Raw genomic sequence first — 17346 nt, forward strand, 5'->3', positions numbered from 1 at the left:
CTCACAATTCTTAAAAACCGCATTTTTTCGGCATATTTTGAAAAATTAAAATTGTAATGTTAGTATTTTATGTAGATATTTTCGTATGCCACTAGCGGTCACACTGTTTATCGCCATATCAGTTTTAATTCAGACTTTCTTGCGCGTGGTTCGTGTGCCCTGCCAGCAATACATAAAGTGTCGAGTTATTGTTATTGATTATCAAATAACAAAGCGTACGCAAACAGAAGCCGGCAAAACCACCAAAGTCGAAAAAAGCAAATAAGCTGAGCTTAGAGCAACGTGTAAATACGAGTGTAGAGTGAGACCAGATTTTGTAGATTCATATTTTGTTAAGTGCAAAAATCGTGCATCGTGTGCCAAAACATATATAGAAAGAGGCGAAAAGCAAGCAATAACAAAATTGAGAAAATAGCTAAATAGCAATTATCCAGCGCAGTAGCGTAAAAGAATTAACAACAATAACAGCCATAAATAAAAGCCGCTGCCAACGCCACCCAAAAGAAAGTGTCACTATTGACCCCCCTCCCACCCAAGCCCAGCTCCAACAAGCAAACAAACCCACCACCAACACAGCATAACAGACGGCAACGACGCAACGCGACGCAGCTAGCGCAGTTTTTCGCACAACAAAAACAATAAGAGAGCGGCAAAACGGCGACAGCGACGGAGGCAGCGACTGTAGCGATAAAGTGAAATTAACTTTATAATTTATTTAAATAATATCCAATATAACAATTAAGAAAAAGCAACAGCAACAAGAACAACAGCATCCAGCAGCACCAACAACAACAACAACACAAGAGCAATAATAACAAAATGGCAACACTAAACAAATTTACAAAAACTTTATCCAATGATGAAAAGGCCGAGATAAAAGAGAAATTCACAGAGGTAAGTTAAGAATCGAAATGACTCTTAGCATAACTTAATTCACGTACCACACACATATAAACATGTGTCTGTACGTATGAACATACATGTAACATATATTCAAATGTTAAATCGATATGTGGAACTGTAATCTTTTTTTGGCGTCACTGTAAAGGGTTGGGTGGGGGAGGAGGAGCTTGAAGCTCAATTGCATGAGTCATTCAGTAGCGCGGTGCGCTGCGACGAAAAACCGTTAACCGATGCATGTGGGTGTCGGCGTCGACGTCGACTTCGGCAGCGACAATGGCCTTCAACAACCCCCCATGAAGAGAGCGACATCAACAACAGCTAACGGTAATGCTCCAGCCGCCATGCATATATACATATGTACACAAATATAAATATATGCGTGTGTATGTGTGCGTGGGGGAGCGCGACGCTGTGCATGGGGAAAAACAAGTTCCCTTGGGTGGTGGCCACGACATGCCTTGCTGTGCATGCAGACGAGCCAGTGCAAAATCAAAGCCGCAGCAGCAGCAGCAGCGCATGCGCCTTGCCCCTGCTGACGCACAAGTTCAATGTCTGTCTACCCACCATTCCCCGTTCCAAACCCCCTCCTTCTACAGCATGACTAATCCGCGTAAAACTAGGTAGCGGCAAGACAACGCATGCTTCTTTCACTTTACTTGGAATTTCATATGAATTTCGCGAAAATAACATTTGAATAATATATATGTATGTACATACCCATACATTCAAATGTATGTGGGTATGCAGGGACGTAAGTATTTTCATAGTATGACAACACGACAGAGCAAAGAAGGCAAACACAAACCAGTTTCAGCTTAAAATAAAAACACAAACACATACAGAGACACTTGCCAAGATGGGAGAGCGTGAAAAACTACGACTCAGCAGCCGCCAGCAGCCCGTAAACCAGAGACGAAGAGCAAATACAGTGAAAGCCATTTTGGGCGGACATCCGCGATTTGCATTCCGTTTTTTGTCCTGCTAGGAAATATACCGCTTTAAAGATACATACATATGTAGCGTAAGAAATTCGTTGTTAAAAAAAATAGTATCTGCGCCCAGTTAATGTAGCCTCCATTGCCGGAGTGTTATTGTTTTCAAAAATTAACGAAAAATGTTTGGCGGCTAAATAAGATGTCTGTCCAAGGGAGCGTCCACTGTACATCATCATCAGCGGCGATGTTATTTAGCCCCGCTGACTGGTTCAAGGGGCAGCTGTAATTCTGTACAATTTCTTTATAGTACTTATGCACATATATGGACACAATCTCTCACACGTTTAATAGTTTTCAGGTGTAGTTTTTCGATTTGCCAACTGTAATTGCTTCTACTTCGTCTTCGTCCGCCCACTCGTCGCTTAATGCATTTGCGTTTATTAACAGTTAAGCGAGAGGCGCGGGAGCGCACGCGCGTAACGTTAATCTAAACACAATGTGTCATTGTTACAAGCGCGCGCGCGTCACTCATAAAAAGTCGTGGCAAGCGAAACGATAAAAAGGATAACTAAGAGAGAAACGCGCTGCTTAAAAATAACAATGAGTGCAGCGGTGGCGGCGGACATTGTGCGGGGGTGTCGCACGCTAAATAATACTGGCACTCGCACTGATTGACACTTGAAAGTGGATTTTTGTTGCTGTTGATTTTATTAATCAGAGCTTTTGCTGCTGCGATGACTAATGCAGCCAGCCAGTTGATGAGTATGTAAAAGAGAAGGGGAAAGAAAAAGAGACCGAGCTCGACTTGTTCCGCATTTAAGTGGCCGCTCGCTGCCTTCAACTATGCTGACTTTGCTTTTGTTTATGTCAATCAGAAACAGAGTTGCCAGACACTCGCACAAAGCATTGCTGTTGTTTGTCTTTTCGGCCTGTGCGTGGGACTGTCAGCAGTAATTGCCGCAAAGTCTTGCATTTTGAGTGTCTGTCCATTCAGATATGTATGTATCTATGTATCTATTTATATGTATATGTAAATACATGTGCACACATATTTTTATGGCTTATCAGAACGCTTGCCGCTTGCATGTCTTAAGTTGGATGAAAGAAGTGGGTAGGCAGGCACATAATTCATTGGGTTGCGTTTATTAGGTCTGTAGTCGTCGTCGTCGTCGTCGTCGTCGTCATTGTTGTTGTTGTTGTTTTTGTTGTTGTAGTAGTAGTTGTAGTTGTTTCTGTGCCTATTCACACAGCAACAACAATTGCATTTGTTGTTTTTGTTATTTTCGTGGCTGCGCTTGGCTTTTATCAAGTGCACTTTAAGTGCACGAAGTACATAGGGCAATGGCAAGGGGAATGGAAGAGGCTACTTATGCATACACTTAAACATTCTTTCCATTTAGACAAAGCCCATATGACGTTCCATTTATTAATGCATATGCCAAACAATTTACAGTGTCACTCAAAAGTCGTGCAACACGACGAGTACAGTGGTTTAGTGAGACATTGGGAATGACAGTTGATTTCGCATTTATATTTGTATGTGGATACCATACAATGACATCAGTGCATTTGGAATTTTAAATGCAGCAAATGATGAAAAATGAAGATACACATTTACTTACCACACGTACAGTGTGCACAATACGTGATAAGTATTATGAAATCAATTAATAACATGTATGCATGCACAAATGTTGATTTATTATTCAATTATAAAGTACATTTTTTTTTTCATAAAGATATCAAAAAATGCATTTTAAAATCTGACTCAGCTTCAGTTGAGAAACGGAATTGCCCGCCTTGGTAACACTGTGCACAAATGCAGCGAAAGTGATTTTTAATGCGTTACTTTGTCTCTTGTCTCTTGTCTCTTGTTTTGTTTTGTTTTTTTTTTTTTTTTTATTTTTTAGGCTTTAAACGTGCGGAGTTTCATGAACTCAGATTAACAGTTACTTTATAGCGCCGATAACAACGTTAATGTATATGTTTATGCACTCCCCAAGTTTATTTTGATCGGTTTATTTGCCAGCTTTTCTGTGCAAGTTTTCACTTTTCCCCCGCCCCAGCGCATCTGTCGGTGGAGATGGAGATAGAGAGAGAAATACGGGGAGAGAGATAGAGAGAGAGAGAGAGAGAGAGAGAGAGGGGGAGAGAGATGTGCAAACAGAGACACCGAACGATTTACTGCCTCATTACCAATATTTACCAGGGTGGCAGCGCCACAGCTAACTGCTAATTTGTCATATGGCCAGCGTTTACGCTAATTAACACGCCTTAAAGGTGTGCTCCCCCAATCCAAGCGTCAGCTATATGACTTTGTCTGTTTTGCTACGCGTAGTTCCCAGCGGCTGCTGACTCACTCCGTGTAACGAGTATGCGTATCATTTATCCTTATGACTAATATTCGTATTATGTTTCACTCAAAACTGCAATGGCTCAGCCACGGCCACGCCCAACACAACAGACACAAAAAGTTAAATTGTGGCAGGGCAAGTGGTCATTTGGTTCGTCTATGCGGCGGATATGTGTCACTACTGATTATACAATTCACTTGGCTTTCTGAGAAAGTATGTGTGTTGTGTATGCACTACGCGTGCGCGTGTGTGTGTTCGGCTCTTTATCTTGTTGGCCGCATTGCCAATTTCTACATAAAAAAATTTATTACATGCAAGCTCGGCTCGTACAGGCAATGTGCAGAGTCAAATTTGTTGTACGTGTTACAAATTTTAATTAACTGAACGACAACAACAACTACAAAAACAACAACGACGAAGACGACGACAACAACCACAACGTTGATGAAGACGACAACACAAATTGACAGCACACTGGACTCTACAGGTGACAAAATTGTCGGTAGCCAAATGAAAAATTAAACCATAAGAGTAAGTTGCTTTTAAAGAATATTAAAATGGAGCTACAGTGAAAGTTTGTAAGAAAAAATTAATTATTAGAAATTATAAATATAGGATATGTTCATAAACTATTAGGGTAACTTATTTAGCTCTCGCTCCAATAGCCTTTGGCTACATTTAAACACAAATCTGATACTTGAACCCGGTTACTTGTTTTTCGAAAGACTGAATGACTTGAACAGGTCATCTACCGAGGACTGCAGTGCATTGAATTAAAATAAAAGTAAAATTTACATACAATTTACTTCGAATCTCATTGGAATTCCTCAGGAGCCTTTGATTGAATTATATCACGCTTAAGGTTAGGTTAAGGCTTTTTAAAAGATCTACATTTGAAGTACTTTTCAAATATATTTGTTTAATTTATTATTTTATTTATTTTATTATTTAAATACTTGCAAATTCTGCAAATAACTGTACCATTTATTATATCTGGTCAATCTGTTCTAGAAGTCTACAGCATGAAATTAAATATTTGTAATTTTGTCGGGAGGCAACTACTTTACACTATTTTCACAGTTAGTCCCTGCCCCTGCATTTAAAGATATTTCTTAGATGACAGCAACAACTGAAAAGACATTGTCATATACATAATCATGTGTTGGGTGGCTCATTATTAGTTTTTGTTCAATTGATTTCCTTTGACTATTTATGATCGGTTGCTTTATCGATGTGCCAAGTACTCGGCCTCAATGTGAGGAATGACAAAGTGTGCATAGATATGTAGATACTACACTTACTCAGAGCGCAATGAGCAGTGTTGATTAACATGTTTCCAATGTTGTTGACTTACTTATTGATGCCGATGCCGATTCAATCAACGTCAACCGCTAAAGTTGCGCTGATGTAATGCCGCCTTTGTTGTCGAGGTCGGGCTCCAGCTCCGGCTTGAGCTACGCGGGCTGCATGCAGGCATTTTGGACAAACATTAAAATAGTCACCAGCGAATGCTCCACTTCCAGTTAGTTGCGGGCAAACAAAGGTTCGTGCCTGACATGAGCAATTGGAATTTGACTAGTGAACTGGTTCCAGGCCACAAAACCGGTTCAACGAAAGCGAAAGACAACAACAAATACATGTAACATATATATATATATATATATATATATATATATATATATATAAATATATAACATGTACATCTATATATGTAGGTAACTGCGCCTGGGTTGACATTTTGTGGGTGGGCTGAAATTAAGCTGCTGACGTCAGAGAGCATTAGAGATGTGTCGGGAAACTTTACACGACCGGCCGCGATTAAATATCGTCAGCAAAGCAGTTGACTTAAGAGAGGAAAGAAGCACAGAATAAAAGAAACAAGCAGCTAAACACCATTTAGGATCTTTTGGCCCACTAATGAACTTCATTTGCTGTAAATTGACTTCAAATGACAATCACAACAAAGTTCATTAACAAAACTCTCGCGCGCTGATTGTCATAATCATAATTACGGTTTGTGTATGTTGCCGTTTGTTTCTGACCTTTTTGCTTGGCTTACCTGCTTTTTTCTTGTTTTGTTTTTTTTTTTTTCGGCTTAGCCACCAAAGCGATTCTTTACAATGCCAAGAAACGAACTTGAACTTGTTAACACTCAAGGTAAATTAAAGTACAATGCGTATGTGTATTATAATATGCATATTAAGTTGTAAATGTGATTAGTATTAGTCACAGTTAAAATATGTAATTGATGACTATTCAAGATTGCAAAGTTACATTTTTACGTTGCGAAAGTCAAATGTTATCAATTTGATTAACCAGATTAATCAAAGTATGGAATATTTTTAGACATTATATATTTCTAGTTGTTATTCATATATAAATATATATTTTATTGTGTCCAAAAACAATTCAAATCACATGCGACTATCGCGAACTTTCTTGTCATTAAATACATATTAACGCACTTGTTTTGGCCTTGTCAACACAACACAAACTAACTGTTGAATCTGGCAAAAGAAAGTTATCGATACAATCGATAACTCCTCAGCTCAACTGCATGCATCACAAATAGGCGATTGACAGCTTTGCACTTAAACCGAAAGCTGTATAAATACAACGGTAAGCGATACGTATGTATGTAAATTAAAAGCTAACCCTGCTGTCAGCTGGGTACGAAATTAGCCGTTGGGCCAGTTGCATTCAGTTCTGAACAATGGGCAATAAATCGCAACAATATGACAAAAAAAAAAAAACAAGTAAGAGGTTCTAGTCGGGAGCTCCCGACTAGAGGATACCCTGAACCCTTTTCTTCCAACATCAAATGCATATATATATTTTATTTTAGAAGCTATATGTAAAGTTTGCTGACTCTAACTCTTATTATTTACCAAAATTGCCCAAAAAACAGGATGTCGATATCGATTTTTATCGATTGCTTGGAAACGGAGTAAGGTATCGATTATCGGAAACAAACTCGATCTGCGCGGGAACTAGGAGCATCTACATATAAAATTTCAACGGACGGACGGACGGACAGACGGACATGGCTTGATCGACTCGGCTATTGGTGATGATCAAGAATTTATATACTTTATGGGGTCGAAGATATACCCTTATACCCATTTTTAATGGGTTCAGGGTATTGAAAAAAAAAACATGCAATAGCACAACAAAACCAACAGCTCGAACCAGCAGAGAGGCTTGAAGACCCTTGTCTTGAACAATGTTTGGCCATTGTATCGCCTGGAATTAGTCATCCTGAAGACCTAGACTGAGGCGTACAGTTAATAATGATTGCTGGGCGAAGATTGGGCCTTGGCTAGTTTTTGGGCCAATTTGTCGAATGTGCTCAATTATAACGCTTGAGCTTAATAAATAACTATAACTAACTGTTTGCGTTTGGTTGGGGTTCTTATCGTAACATTTTCTTATCTTTGACAAAAGAGTATTCAATTTATGTTTAACAAGACATTAGTTGGCAAAAGGCAATTGGCACATTATTCCCTGGCTGATACAATGGCTATTAAAAAACCAATTACGTTTAAGTGACATGTTTCTCTCGCTGGCGCTCTCTTTCTCTCTCTCTCTCTGTCTGTCTCTCTGTTCCTTTCTCGTACCGCAAAGCGCTCTTGGATTCTCTCTTTAAAAGTAACTTAAGTGTCATAACTTGAAAAAATATAAGTTCTTACCAATTACATACAGGAAACACACATATATATTTAAGTAAGTTTGTATGATTTTAAAGAAAAAATACAATTTCGATGCGTAAGCAGTTTGTTACAGGTTTTTGGCACTTGAAAAAGAGTTGCCACATTTGCCAAAAAAAAAATGATAGAAATCAAAAAATTGACATAGCTATTGAAATTGTTGCAGCAAAATGAATAATTTATTGAAAGTTAGTGAATTTATGGTAAGACGTTTCTTTAAGATCTTTGAAATAAAACACAAATGACCCAAAACTGTTTTAACTCAACCGATCGATGTTATAACAACCCTATTACACAATCCAGCACACGATTATTAAACGTAATCTGATATTCTTAATCGATATCACCACAAATTTGTGGACTGACTGACTGACCGGCTGACGTATTGAATTCAATGTGGAGCAAGGCGTTGCTCGCTTCTTGTTGTTATTGTTGCTCGCTTGGTAGGTTGGCAGATTGGCAGGTTGGCAGGTTGGTTGACTGGTTAGGGTGCCTCTTATCAGAGCAAATGACCAAAATACCCAAAAAAAAAAAAAAAAAAAAAAAAAAAACCTACATACATACGTATATAGAACCCAATTACTGGCTCATATGACTTTATTTTTTATAGAACTCAAGTGGCATGCAAATTGAATCAAAATAGAATCTAATTGAAATAAGTAAATTGAAATGTGCAGTCGATGCATGACTAACTTGTCAATAGGCTAAGAACTTTTGATTGCTGATGTGACTAACCAAAAGTAAAAGAATAACAAAAAGCATAAGAAGGAAAACAGAGTACAGCAAGGCAACACACATGATTCAGGGCATAAAAACAGCCGCTCTTCAATATGGTTTGGTCTCCATCGATCGATCGATCGATCGATCGACCGTGCTCAGCGGTCTTATCATAAACTCTGCTGCGCACTCGATTTGCGGGAGAGGTGCGCGAGTATGAGAGCATGGGTTTTCTGCTTCTGATAAAAGAAAAGGCATAAATAGTGCGCACTGCGCCAGGCGCTCAATTAGTAGTACAGCTCGTCCAGTGGCGCTAACAGCAAACGCCCGCAAGCAGAGTAATTTCGCCAACCCTTTGCCAACCAGTCGCGCGCGCTAACTCAGTTTGTGGCAAATCCTTTGCTCTCTCTCCCGTTTGCTCAATCGAAGCTCTCGCGACTTGTGGTCATTCGTCAAGTTTTGTTCTCGCGCCATTACTGTGCACTCTCTCTCTTTCTCTCTCTCTCTCTCTCTCTCTCGAGAAGTTAACCACATAACGGTTAATTGGTGCAGCCGCTTTCAATCGCCTGTCGTTCAGCACTCGTGCCGCGCACTCATAACGATCGCGTGTCCGCGCGCCTTTGACCGACCCCCTCGCCATTCTTCATATATATAGCTCCATTTGTGGCTTCTCCTTCGTTTATGTTTTTGTTTTCGTTTCTGTGTGTGCGTGCGTGTGTTTGTATTAAATCAATTTACTTAATTCACGCATAATTTTTATTTTGTTTTTGTTTATTTTGCTCAGCAATTAAGTGGCTAAGCAAGAGGCAAAGAAAACATTCAAATTGAATAAAAACCAAAGTGCCCCTGAAAACGAAAACCTATCGAATAATATATCAAAAATGTCTGATATTATCAACGTTGAGCATCATGAAAGCGTCGAGGAGTTCAAGCAGAATCTGGAAGAAATGCTGCCCGATGTATGTACATATATACATAGAGATATACATATAGAGAGATCGTTGGCATCTAGATGGCGCCACAGTGCTTAACACTTTTTAATTTATTTTCAACAATTTTTTTTTTTTTTATTTCATACATATTTTTTTTATTACTCACAATTCACGTAATCAGAAGTGTTTGCTCTCACTATGCTTGTTCTTGTGCCGCCATTGTCGGCACACTGTTTTTTTTTCTTTTGTTTTATTTTTTTTTTTTAATCGATAACACACAGACAAGCTCACAAAAAATACTTCTATGGGCTGGCTGCTCTTTTTATATAGACAGTTACAGTGAACACCTTTGATAAAGTTCACGCGCCACGCAATCGCAATCAACTGACCACGAACTTCCGTTTATTGTCACTCATTCCATGGTGACCATTTTCGCCTGTGCCCTGTGCCGGGCCTATCACATACATAGATAAGTATTTTGCCTAGGCCAAAGCCAACACCCTTGAAGGGAGGTACGACAACAACAACCGTTATCGGTCGCCCCGTCTCAGCGTCTCGCCCAGTTACCACTCACTATATATTCGCTCGTAATCATTACCATATACGTAAACTGGTGCTATATTCGATTTTGTTGCCATTTTGCCACAAAACTTTATCTTATCGGGAAACGCGAAGCAAACGAAACAGCCAACAGCCAACATCATCATCATCGAGCCGAACGACACAAATTCCATACAATATACCCATCTCTAGACCCCTGCTCCAACCATATACAAAAGCATACGAGTGTGTGTGTGTGTGTGTGTGTATACCTATATCTGGCCATGATGAGAATTTCACACCAAAGTCGTAAACGCTTGCGATTCCTCCATGTCGAAATGTTTGCGCTTGTCAATGGGGGCTTGGGGATTGCAACTAATTTCTACACCAACCACCAACTCGACATATACTTCCATTTGGGCTTGGCTTTACTATTTGACGAGAACGTCTATTGTTTGCCGGTTAAATCATGTATTTGTCATGTTTTTCAATCTTTGTGTAAAGACTTTATATTTTAAAAATTTCAACAATAAATAATAATGTTTCTCTTTCGTGGAAGAGATCGTAAGATCTCTGAAACTTACATCGTTTCCTTAACTGAAATACCCTATAAGTACTTATACATGAAAACATTCAGAGATAATATTTTAAATATTGAGATGCTTATGTGAATATTCATCTGTTTGTGCTGAGTAGTACTTACAAATGTACAAGGTAGTGAATGTAAATTAAAGAATTCAACAGATTTTTCTTAATAATAATAATTAATTAATCAGCAAAGACTGCGTAGCTGATAAGGCATCGGCAGGAATCCGATGGAAGAATAACCGACAATTTCTATAGATAGATAGAAGAAATTAAAAGAGAGTGGGTTAGGTGGAGAGGGGAGGGGAGGGGAGTGGAGAAATGAGAATGTGATTGGCAGAACTTTTACATACGCAGGTGAGGTAATGCCTCAAATAAAACATATGCCTCCATCAATTGAAATGGGTTGTCGGAGGAACTGCCGCTGGAATATGCGCCGGCACGTCGTCTGCTTAGCATTTCGGGAGGGCAACAATTCCATTTCATTTATTTGTGAGGCGGCGGCGGAATCCAATCGCTGAGTCACCGAATAAAACTAGAAATTTGCCTAAATAAGTGGGCAATGAGTAAGAATATCATTAGTCATCAAAGATTTCTAACTCGCGCTATCTATGCTTGTCACACTTGCAGCTGGACGCGAATAAGGATGGTTTCATTGATCTGCACGAGCTGAAGGATGCACTCAATCAGGTGGGCTTCAAGCTGGCCGGCTATCAGGTGCGCGAAATGATTGACGAGTTCAAAAGCAAACAGCGCACAGCGCATCAGGGCAAACTGAACTTGGATGAGTTTGAGACACTGTGCCTGGATCTGAAGTCAAAGGATGTGGCCAGCACATTTAAGACGGTTGTATCAAAAAAGGAGAACCTAGAGACGTTGGGCGGCATGTCCAGCATATCGTCGGAGGGTACCACGCATTCGGTGCGGCTCGAGGAGCAACTGGCCTTCTCCGATTGGATCAATTCAAATCTGGGCCATGATAAGGACCTGCAGCATCTGCTGCCCATTGATGCCGAGGGCAAGCGTCTATATCAATCGATCAAAGACGGCATCTTGCTGTGCAAGATCATCAATCACTCCTGCCCCGATACCATCGATGAGCGCGCCATTAACAAGAAGAGTCTGACCGTCTATCGCGAGTTCGAGAATTTGACGCTAGCGCTCGTCTCCTCGCAGGCCATTGGCTGCAACATCGTCAACATTGATGCCCACGATCTGGCCAAGGGCAAGCCGCATTTGGTGCTCGGCCTGCTCTGGCAGATCATTCGCATTGGCCTGTTCAGTCATATTACCCTGGACAGCTGTCCCGGCCTGGCTGGTCTGCTCTTTGACAATGAACGGCTCGAGGATCTGATGAAAATGTCGCCAGAGGCCATATTGTTGCGCTGGGTGAACCATCATCTGGAGCGTGCCGGCATCTCGAGACGCTGCACCAACTTCCAGTCGGATATTGTCGACTCGGAAATCTACTCGCATCTGCTTAAGCAAATCGCCGGCAACGAGGCCGATGTCAATCTGGATGCACTTCGCGAATCCGATCTGCAGCAGCGCGCTGAGATTATGCTGCAGCAGGCGGCCAAGTTGAATTGCCGCAGTTTCCTCACGCCACAGGACGTCGTCAATGGTGTCTACAAGCTGAACTTGGCCTTTGTGGCCAATCTGTTCAACAACCATCCCGGCCTGGACAAGCCTGAACAGATCGAGGGTCTCGAGTCCATCGAGGAGACGCGCGAGGAGAAGAGTAAATTAATGGCCCATCACCAGCAGCGCATCCTAATTCATATGCCTTCTCCTCTTCTTTTTTATTATAGCCTATCGCAACTGGATGAACTCCATGGGCGTGGCGCCGCACGTCAATTGGCTGTACTCGGATTTGGCCGATGGCCTGGTCATCTTTCAGCTGTTTGATGTCATCAAGCCGGGCATTGTGAACTGGAGTCGCGTCCACAAACGCTTCACGCCGCTGCGCAAGTTCATGGAGAAGCTGGAGAACTGCAACTATGCCGTTGATCTGGGCAAGCAATTGAAGTTCTCGCTGGTCGGCATTGCTGGCCAGGATCTGAACGATGGCAATGCCACGCTCACACTCGGTACGTTCTAAAGCCAACCATCCGGATTAAGCTTATTACCAAATATCACATTGACAACACTGTAGCCAGCGTCATTTTTTTTTCTGCCGTATTCGAGAACAACTCTCAGGCAACGATGCAAAAACGACACTTTGGCTAGTCTCTCAAACACTTCGTTAACAAATAGATGCTCCGTTTAACTTACTTGATCCTTAATTTTCCTCTCTTTTGTAATTCCTCTTTGGGTCACATCCGTAAACGTTTTAATGGCAGCGCTTCACTTGCGACCAGACTCGCTACAAACAACAGACACTTGTTTGTTTTTTCCGATTAACACGATTAGCAGACCCTTTAATTACATTAGCTATTCCTTTATTTGACACTCGTAAAAGTTTAACTGGCTGGCCTGTGTTAGACTATTTAATTTGAAATTTGCTTGTCTCTCCTTTACACAGCTCTGATCTGGCAGCTGATGCGCGCCTACACATTGTCTATATTGTCCCGGCTGGCCAACTCGGGCAATCCCATCATTGAGAAGGAGATTGTCCAGTGGGTGAACACACGCCTCTCCGATGCCGGCAAGCAGTCGCATTTGAGGAACTTTAACGATCCGGCAATTGCCGACGGCAAGATAGTAATTGATCTGATCGATGCCATCAAGGAGGGCAGCATTAACTACGAACTGGTGCGTACCAGCGGCACACAGGAGGTATGTACCCCAGAAAAATAAACAACTACATAATTGGGCTAGTTCTTAATGCCTTCTTATCCCTTTGCGCAGGACAACCTGGCCAATGCCAAGTATGCCATCTCCATGGCGCGCAAAATTGGCGCACGTGTCTACGCCTTGCCCGAGGACATAACCGAGGTCAAGCCCAAGATGGTGATGACCGTCTTTGCCTGCATGATGGCGCTGGATTATGTGCCCAACATGGACAGTGTCGATCAGAACAACCACAACAACAGCAATTGAATTGTGGCAGCAACAGCAACAACGACGACAACAACTACTCAATTATACTTAGACAAAAGGAGTAACAATTATAAAAACAACAACAACAAAATATTGTAAACAATACGTACGCCCATGCATACACGTGCATGTGTATTTGCTAATTAACTGAAACTAACTTTTAAATACGTGGCGCAACACAACGACAACAAACAACACCGACATTAACAATAGCTGCGCCCCGCAAATTGTTCTTGTAAACGTTCTTTTAGAATTTTTTTTTATTATTATTATTGTATTATTTTTTTGCTATTGTAATTAAGCGTAAAAAAGTTGAAAACAAAAAAAAAACAAAAACCACACACACAACACCTTTTGTGTTGCATGTGCTCATTATAACCAATTTTTTTTTGTAAACAAAAATTTATTGTTTAACTATATAAAGTGAAAACCTTATTTTATAAATAAAGGTTTGGCCCTTTTCTGCTTTAGTTGTATCTGTTTACGCCGAGAGTTGAACGTGCAAGAAATTTTGTAACAAATTTAATAATAGAAACTAAATACTTTGTAATATATATTTATAAACAATATATGCATCAACATACACATAAAACAATACAATATACATAAAGAATATACATATATATATATAACTATATATGTATATTTATACATAATCTATTTTTGCATAAAGAGTTGCCTGATAAAGAAAAGGGACAAAGATGTGAGTGAATGCGGCAACTTTTTTGTTCTAATTGTAAGTAAACTTTTAAAAGCCCATTTTGTTTGTTTTAATTTTTTTATAATATTTTCTTTGCGTGTGTGTGCGTGCTGGTGTGTGCGCTCGTGTGCTCGTCTGCTCGTGTGTATGTGTGTGTGTGTGTGTGTGTGTGTGTGCGTGTGCGTGTGCGTGCTTCACATTAGAGCGGAATGGCAACAGGGCATGGCTTAGAAAGAGCTAGCAAGTAATATGTCTGTTGTTTTTCTTAGTGCAAAGAGGCGACTTGAAATTGGACATAAATAAAAGTAATATCATGCGCATTACGAAACTAAAGTAATAAAGTAAATAATAAAAACAACAACAAAACAGGAAACCAATATCAACTGGCATTTATTTACACCCAGCGAAACACATCGACAAGCTATTATATTTAATTGCTTTTCAGCAATATTTTAAAATTGCATAAAGCCCATTTTAATTTTGTTGTAAACTTATCGAAAACGAACAACGTTATTACCACAATCCAGCTGTGTACTATTTTGATATCCCAATATCTTGAAAATGATGTGGCATTTTCTAATTGTTTAGAATTATAATCTCGAGCTTCATAAATTGAGTCAATGTAATCTCGAGCACTTCTGAGCGCCACACCCTAATATATATATGTATATAGAGCTACACAATCACAAGCACTATTCGAAATCAGTTTTAGTTCCCAATCGCTTTTGCCAATGTTGATAAGCCTGCATACGTGGGCCAGAGCTTATCTAAAATGATCCTAATTATTTCGTGAACAGAAATATGCAACCAAGTATAATTTCAGGGCAATCTTTTAGGATAGGATAGAGACCTTATATTATATACATACATTTATATCAACCGGCTCAGTTTCAGCACTGGATATCTGGGAAGATATTCAATATGGATATTAATGAGATGCTGAATACTATAACTTATATAGAAGACGTCTCCGACACTATAAAGTATATGTATGTATATATTATTTTTTTCTTTGTAACTCATAAACCTCCTGTTTCTTTGCATAGCTCTTGGTCCGAATCAAGTGAAATAACCCAATATATCATAGAGGTCTCACTCGAACTTTGCTTTCACGAGGTGCTTATATATGGGCATAGCCTAACTTAAATCTAAACAATCTATTATATATAGCTACAATAGAAAGGGTAGGTCCAAAATCATGTTCTCTTTGAAAACAATTATTTATTTTTCAAGAGGTTTCGATCAATCTAGGCATTTACAAGTTTTTCCAAGCATCCTTGTGAAGAGCATAAGTCCTGTCCACATCGGATAACTATAGCTATAATAGTAATCTGAACAACTTTTGACTTGTCAAGAAATATTTACTGAACAATCGATCTGAAAAAGAGCTTATGCATAGAAACATTTCTATATATACATTTCGTATCGGAGACAGATTGCTTTTAAATATTTCACATTATTTATAATAAAAAAAAAATATATATATATATATATATATATATATATATATATATGTATATGTATATGTGTATATATATATATATAACAATATGTGGAAAATATTTGTTTCTATAAATTCATTTATTTGGGCTCCTTTTATAAAAGCGTAAAGGCATGTGCATATTGTTTATATGTTTAAAAAAAAAATATATATATGTAAAAAAAAAGAGATTATTGTTTATAGACATAACTAAACTGCTGCAATTGGGATTGCGACACGCCTACGCAATACCTTGGTTAGCCGGCGGGCAGGTGGCGACAATGACGACGGCATTCGGGTATCATTGCGAGCCGGTGTTGGCTGTGTGGGGGTCATCCTGTCATCCGGGCTGCTACCCTGCGCATAGCTGTAGCTGATGGTGCGCTTGTAGAGACGCTGCTCCTGCTCCGACTGCTGCGATTCCCCGCCATGTGGCCGGCCCGGCTTGGCTCGGCTCTTGATCTGCTTGTTTAATGCCGCATCGTAGCAGCGGCGCATATGCTGACCGCCGCTGTCCTTGCAATCGTAGCAGACACTGTTGCCTACCATGCGGCGCTCGCAGAGACTGCTGTCGGCGCCGGGCTGAACAATTGAGGTCTGGCGTCCGGTGCGCCGTTGCCGTACTGTTGCATCCTCCTCCTCGCTCTGTTCATCGGAGGACGGTGCGTCCCGGTAACGCTTGTACTGAGAGCCACTGTCGTAGGCATAGTGCTCCGGCTGTGCCTCGTGCGAGTAGCTGCACGTCTCGGTGACCTCGTTGTTGCGCGCCTCGCGACATATTTTGCACAACTGGCCATTGCGCTGGACACGACGGCAGCGATGCTGTTGGACATTGCTGCTAGCCCCCGCCTGGGACTCGACGCTGTCATCCAGCTGCGCCTGATGCCCGTCAACATCATCAGCCGCGTCGTCCGGTATGCGATCAAAGTATTGCCGCACAAACTGCTCATAATTGCGCTCGTAATCCTCGCCAGAATGGCCTTCGGCACTGTGGCTATCCAGCTCCAGTTGCTCCACGTCACCATCATGATCGATAGCCTCGGAATCCGCATCAGCATCCACATCGGCATCGGCATCAGCATCCATTTCCGCTTGTGCTTCTATTTCCTCATCGTCGTCCGCATCCTCATCAAGCTTTGCCTGTGCGCTGGGTCGCTGTTGCTCCGTCAATGCATTGACCTGGCCGTGCTGCATATCCGTTGCAGTTAGCGCATCCAAACGCTGCAGCAACTTGCCTGGCGCAAAGGCCTCCCAATAGTTGACACTCTGATCGTAGCCAACGACCGCGCCGACCATCAGCAGCAGCAGCAACATTTCGATTTAAGACGCTGCGCCAGCCGGCGGTTCCCTATATATGCCACCAGTTTGACCAGCGATGCGTGTCCAAATTCAGATTGGAGTTTGATTGGGCAATGGAGAAGCAATGGCAACCGCAGCACGTCAGGAAATGG

At 40.9% G+C, this 17346-nt stretch overlaps 2 protein-coding genes across 3 annotated transcripts; one reads left to right on the top strand and one right to left on the bottom strand.

Moving 5' to 3' along the window:
- Positions 1 to 122: 122 nt before the first annotated feature.
- On the top strand, positions 123 to 14474 carry Fim (plastin-2 Fim). Of its 2 annotated transcripts, XM_032439320.2 has the most exons (6): positions 8937 to 8954; positions 9401 to 9575; positions 11304 to 12414; positions 12485 to 12763; positions 13198 to 13451; positions 13524 to 14474. In XM_032439320.2, exons 2-6 carry the CDS (start codon positions 9498 to 9500, stop codon positions 13713 to 13715), a joined length of 1914 nt encoding a protein of 637 aa, XP_032295211.1. In that variant the 5' UTR covers positions 8937 to 8954; positions 9401 to 9497; the 3' UTR covers positions 13716 to 14474. The 2 variants fall into 2 exon arrangements, with proteins under 2 accessions (XP_015026574.1, XP_032295211.1); XM_015171088.3 differs by lacking the exons at positions 8937 to 8954; positions 9401 to 9575 and adding an exon at positions 123 to 894.
- A 1510-nt stretch (positions 14475 to 15984) lies between these two features.
- Positions 15985 to 17267, bottom strand: LOC6631954 (uncharacterized). The gene has a single exon (XM_002054912.4). It carries the CDS (start codon positions 17207 to 17209, stop codon positions 16106 to 16108), a length of 1104 nt encoding a protein of 367 aa, XP_002054948.1. The 5' UTR covers positions 17210 to 17267; the 3' UTR covers positions 15985 to 16105.
- Positions 17268 to 17346: the final 79 nt, after the last annotated feature.

Source organism: Drosophila virilis, chromosome X, assembly GCF_030788295.1.
Source record: "Drosophila virilis strain 15010-1051.87 chromosome X, Dvir_AGI_RSII-ME, whole genome shotgun sequence".
Taxonomy (NCBI): Eukaryota; Metazoa; Arthropoda; class Insecta; order Diptera; family Drosophilidae; genus Drosophila; species Drosophila virilis.

Coding starts and splice junctions, on each gene's coding strand:
- Fim (XM_032439320.2), top strand. CDS start 9,498: ATGTCTGATATTATCAACGTTGAGCATCATGAAAGCGTCGAGGAGTTC. Junction 12,764..13,197: donor CAATGCCACGCTCACACTCG/GTACGTTCTAAA, acceptor TCCTTTACACAG/CTCTGATCTGGCAGCTGATG. Junction 13,452..13,523: donor GTACCAGCGGCACACAGGAG/GTATGTACCCCA, acceptor CCCTTTGCGCAG/GACAACCTGGCCAATGCCAA.
- LOC6631954 (XM_002054912.4), bottom strand. CDS start 17,209: ATGTTGCTGCTGCTGCTGATGGTCGGCGCGGTCGTTGGCTACGATCAG.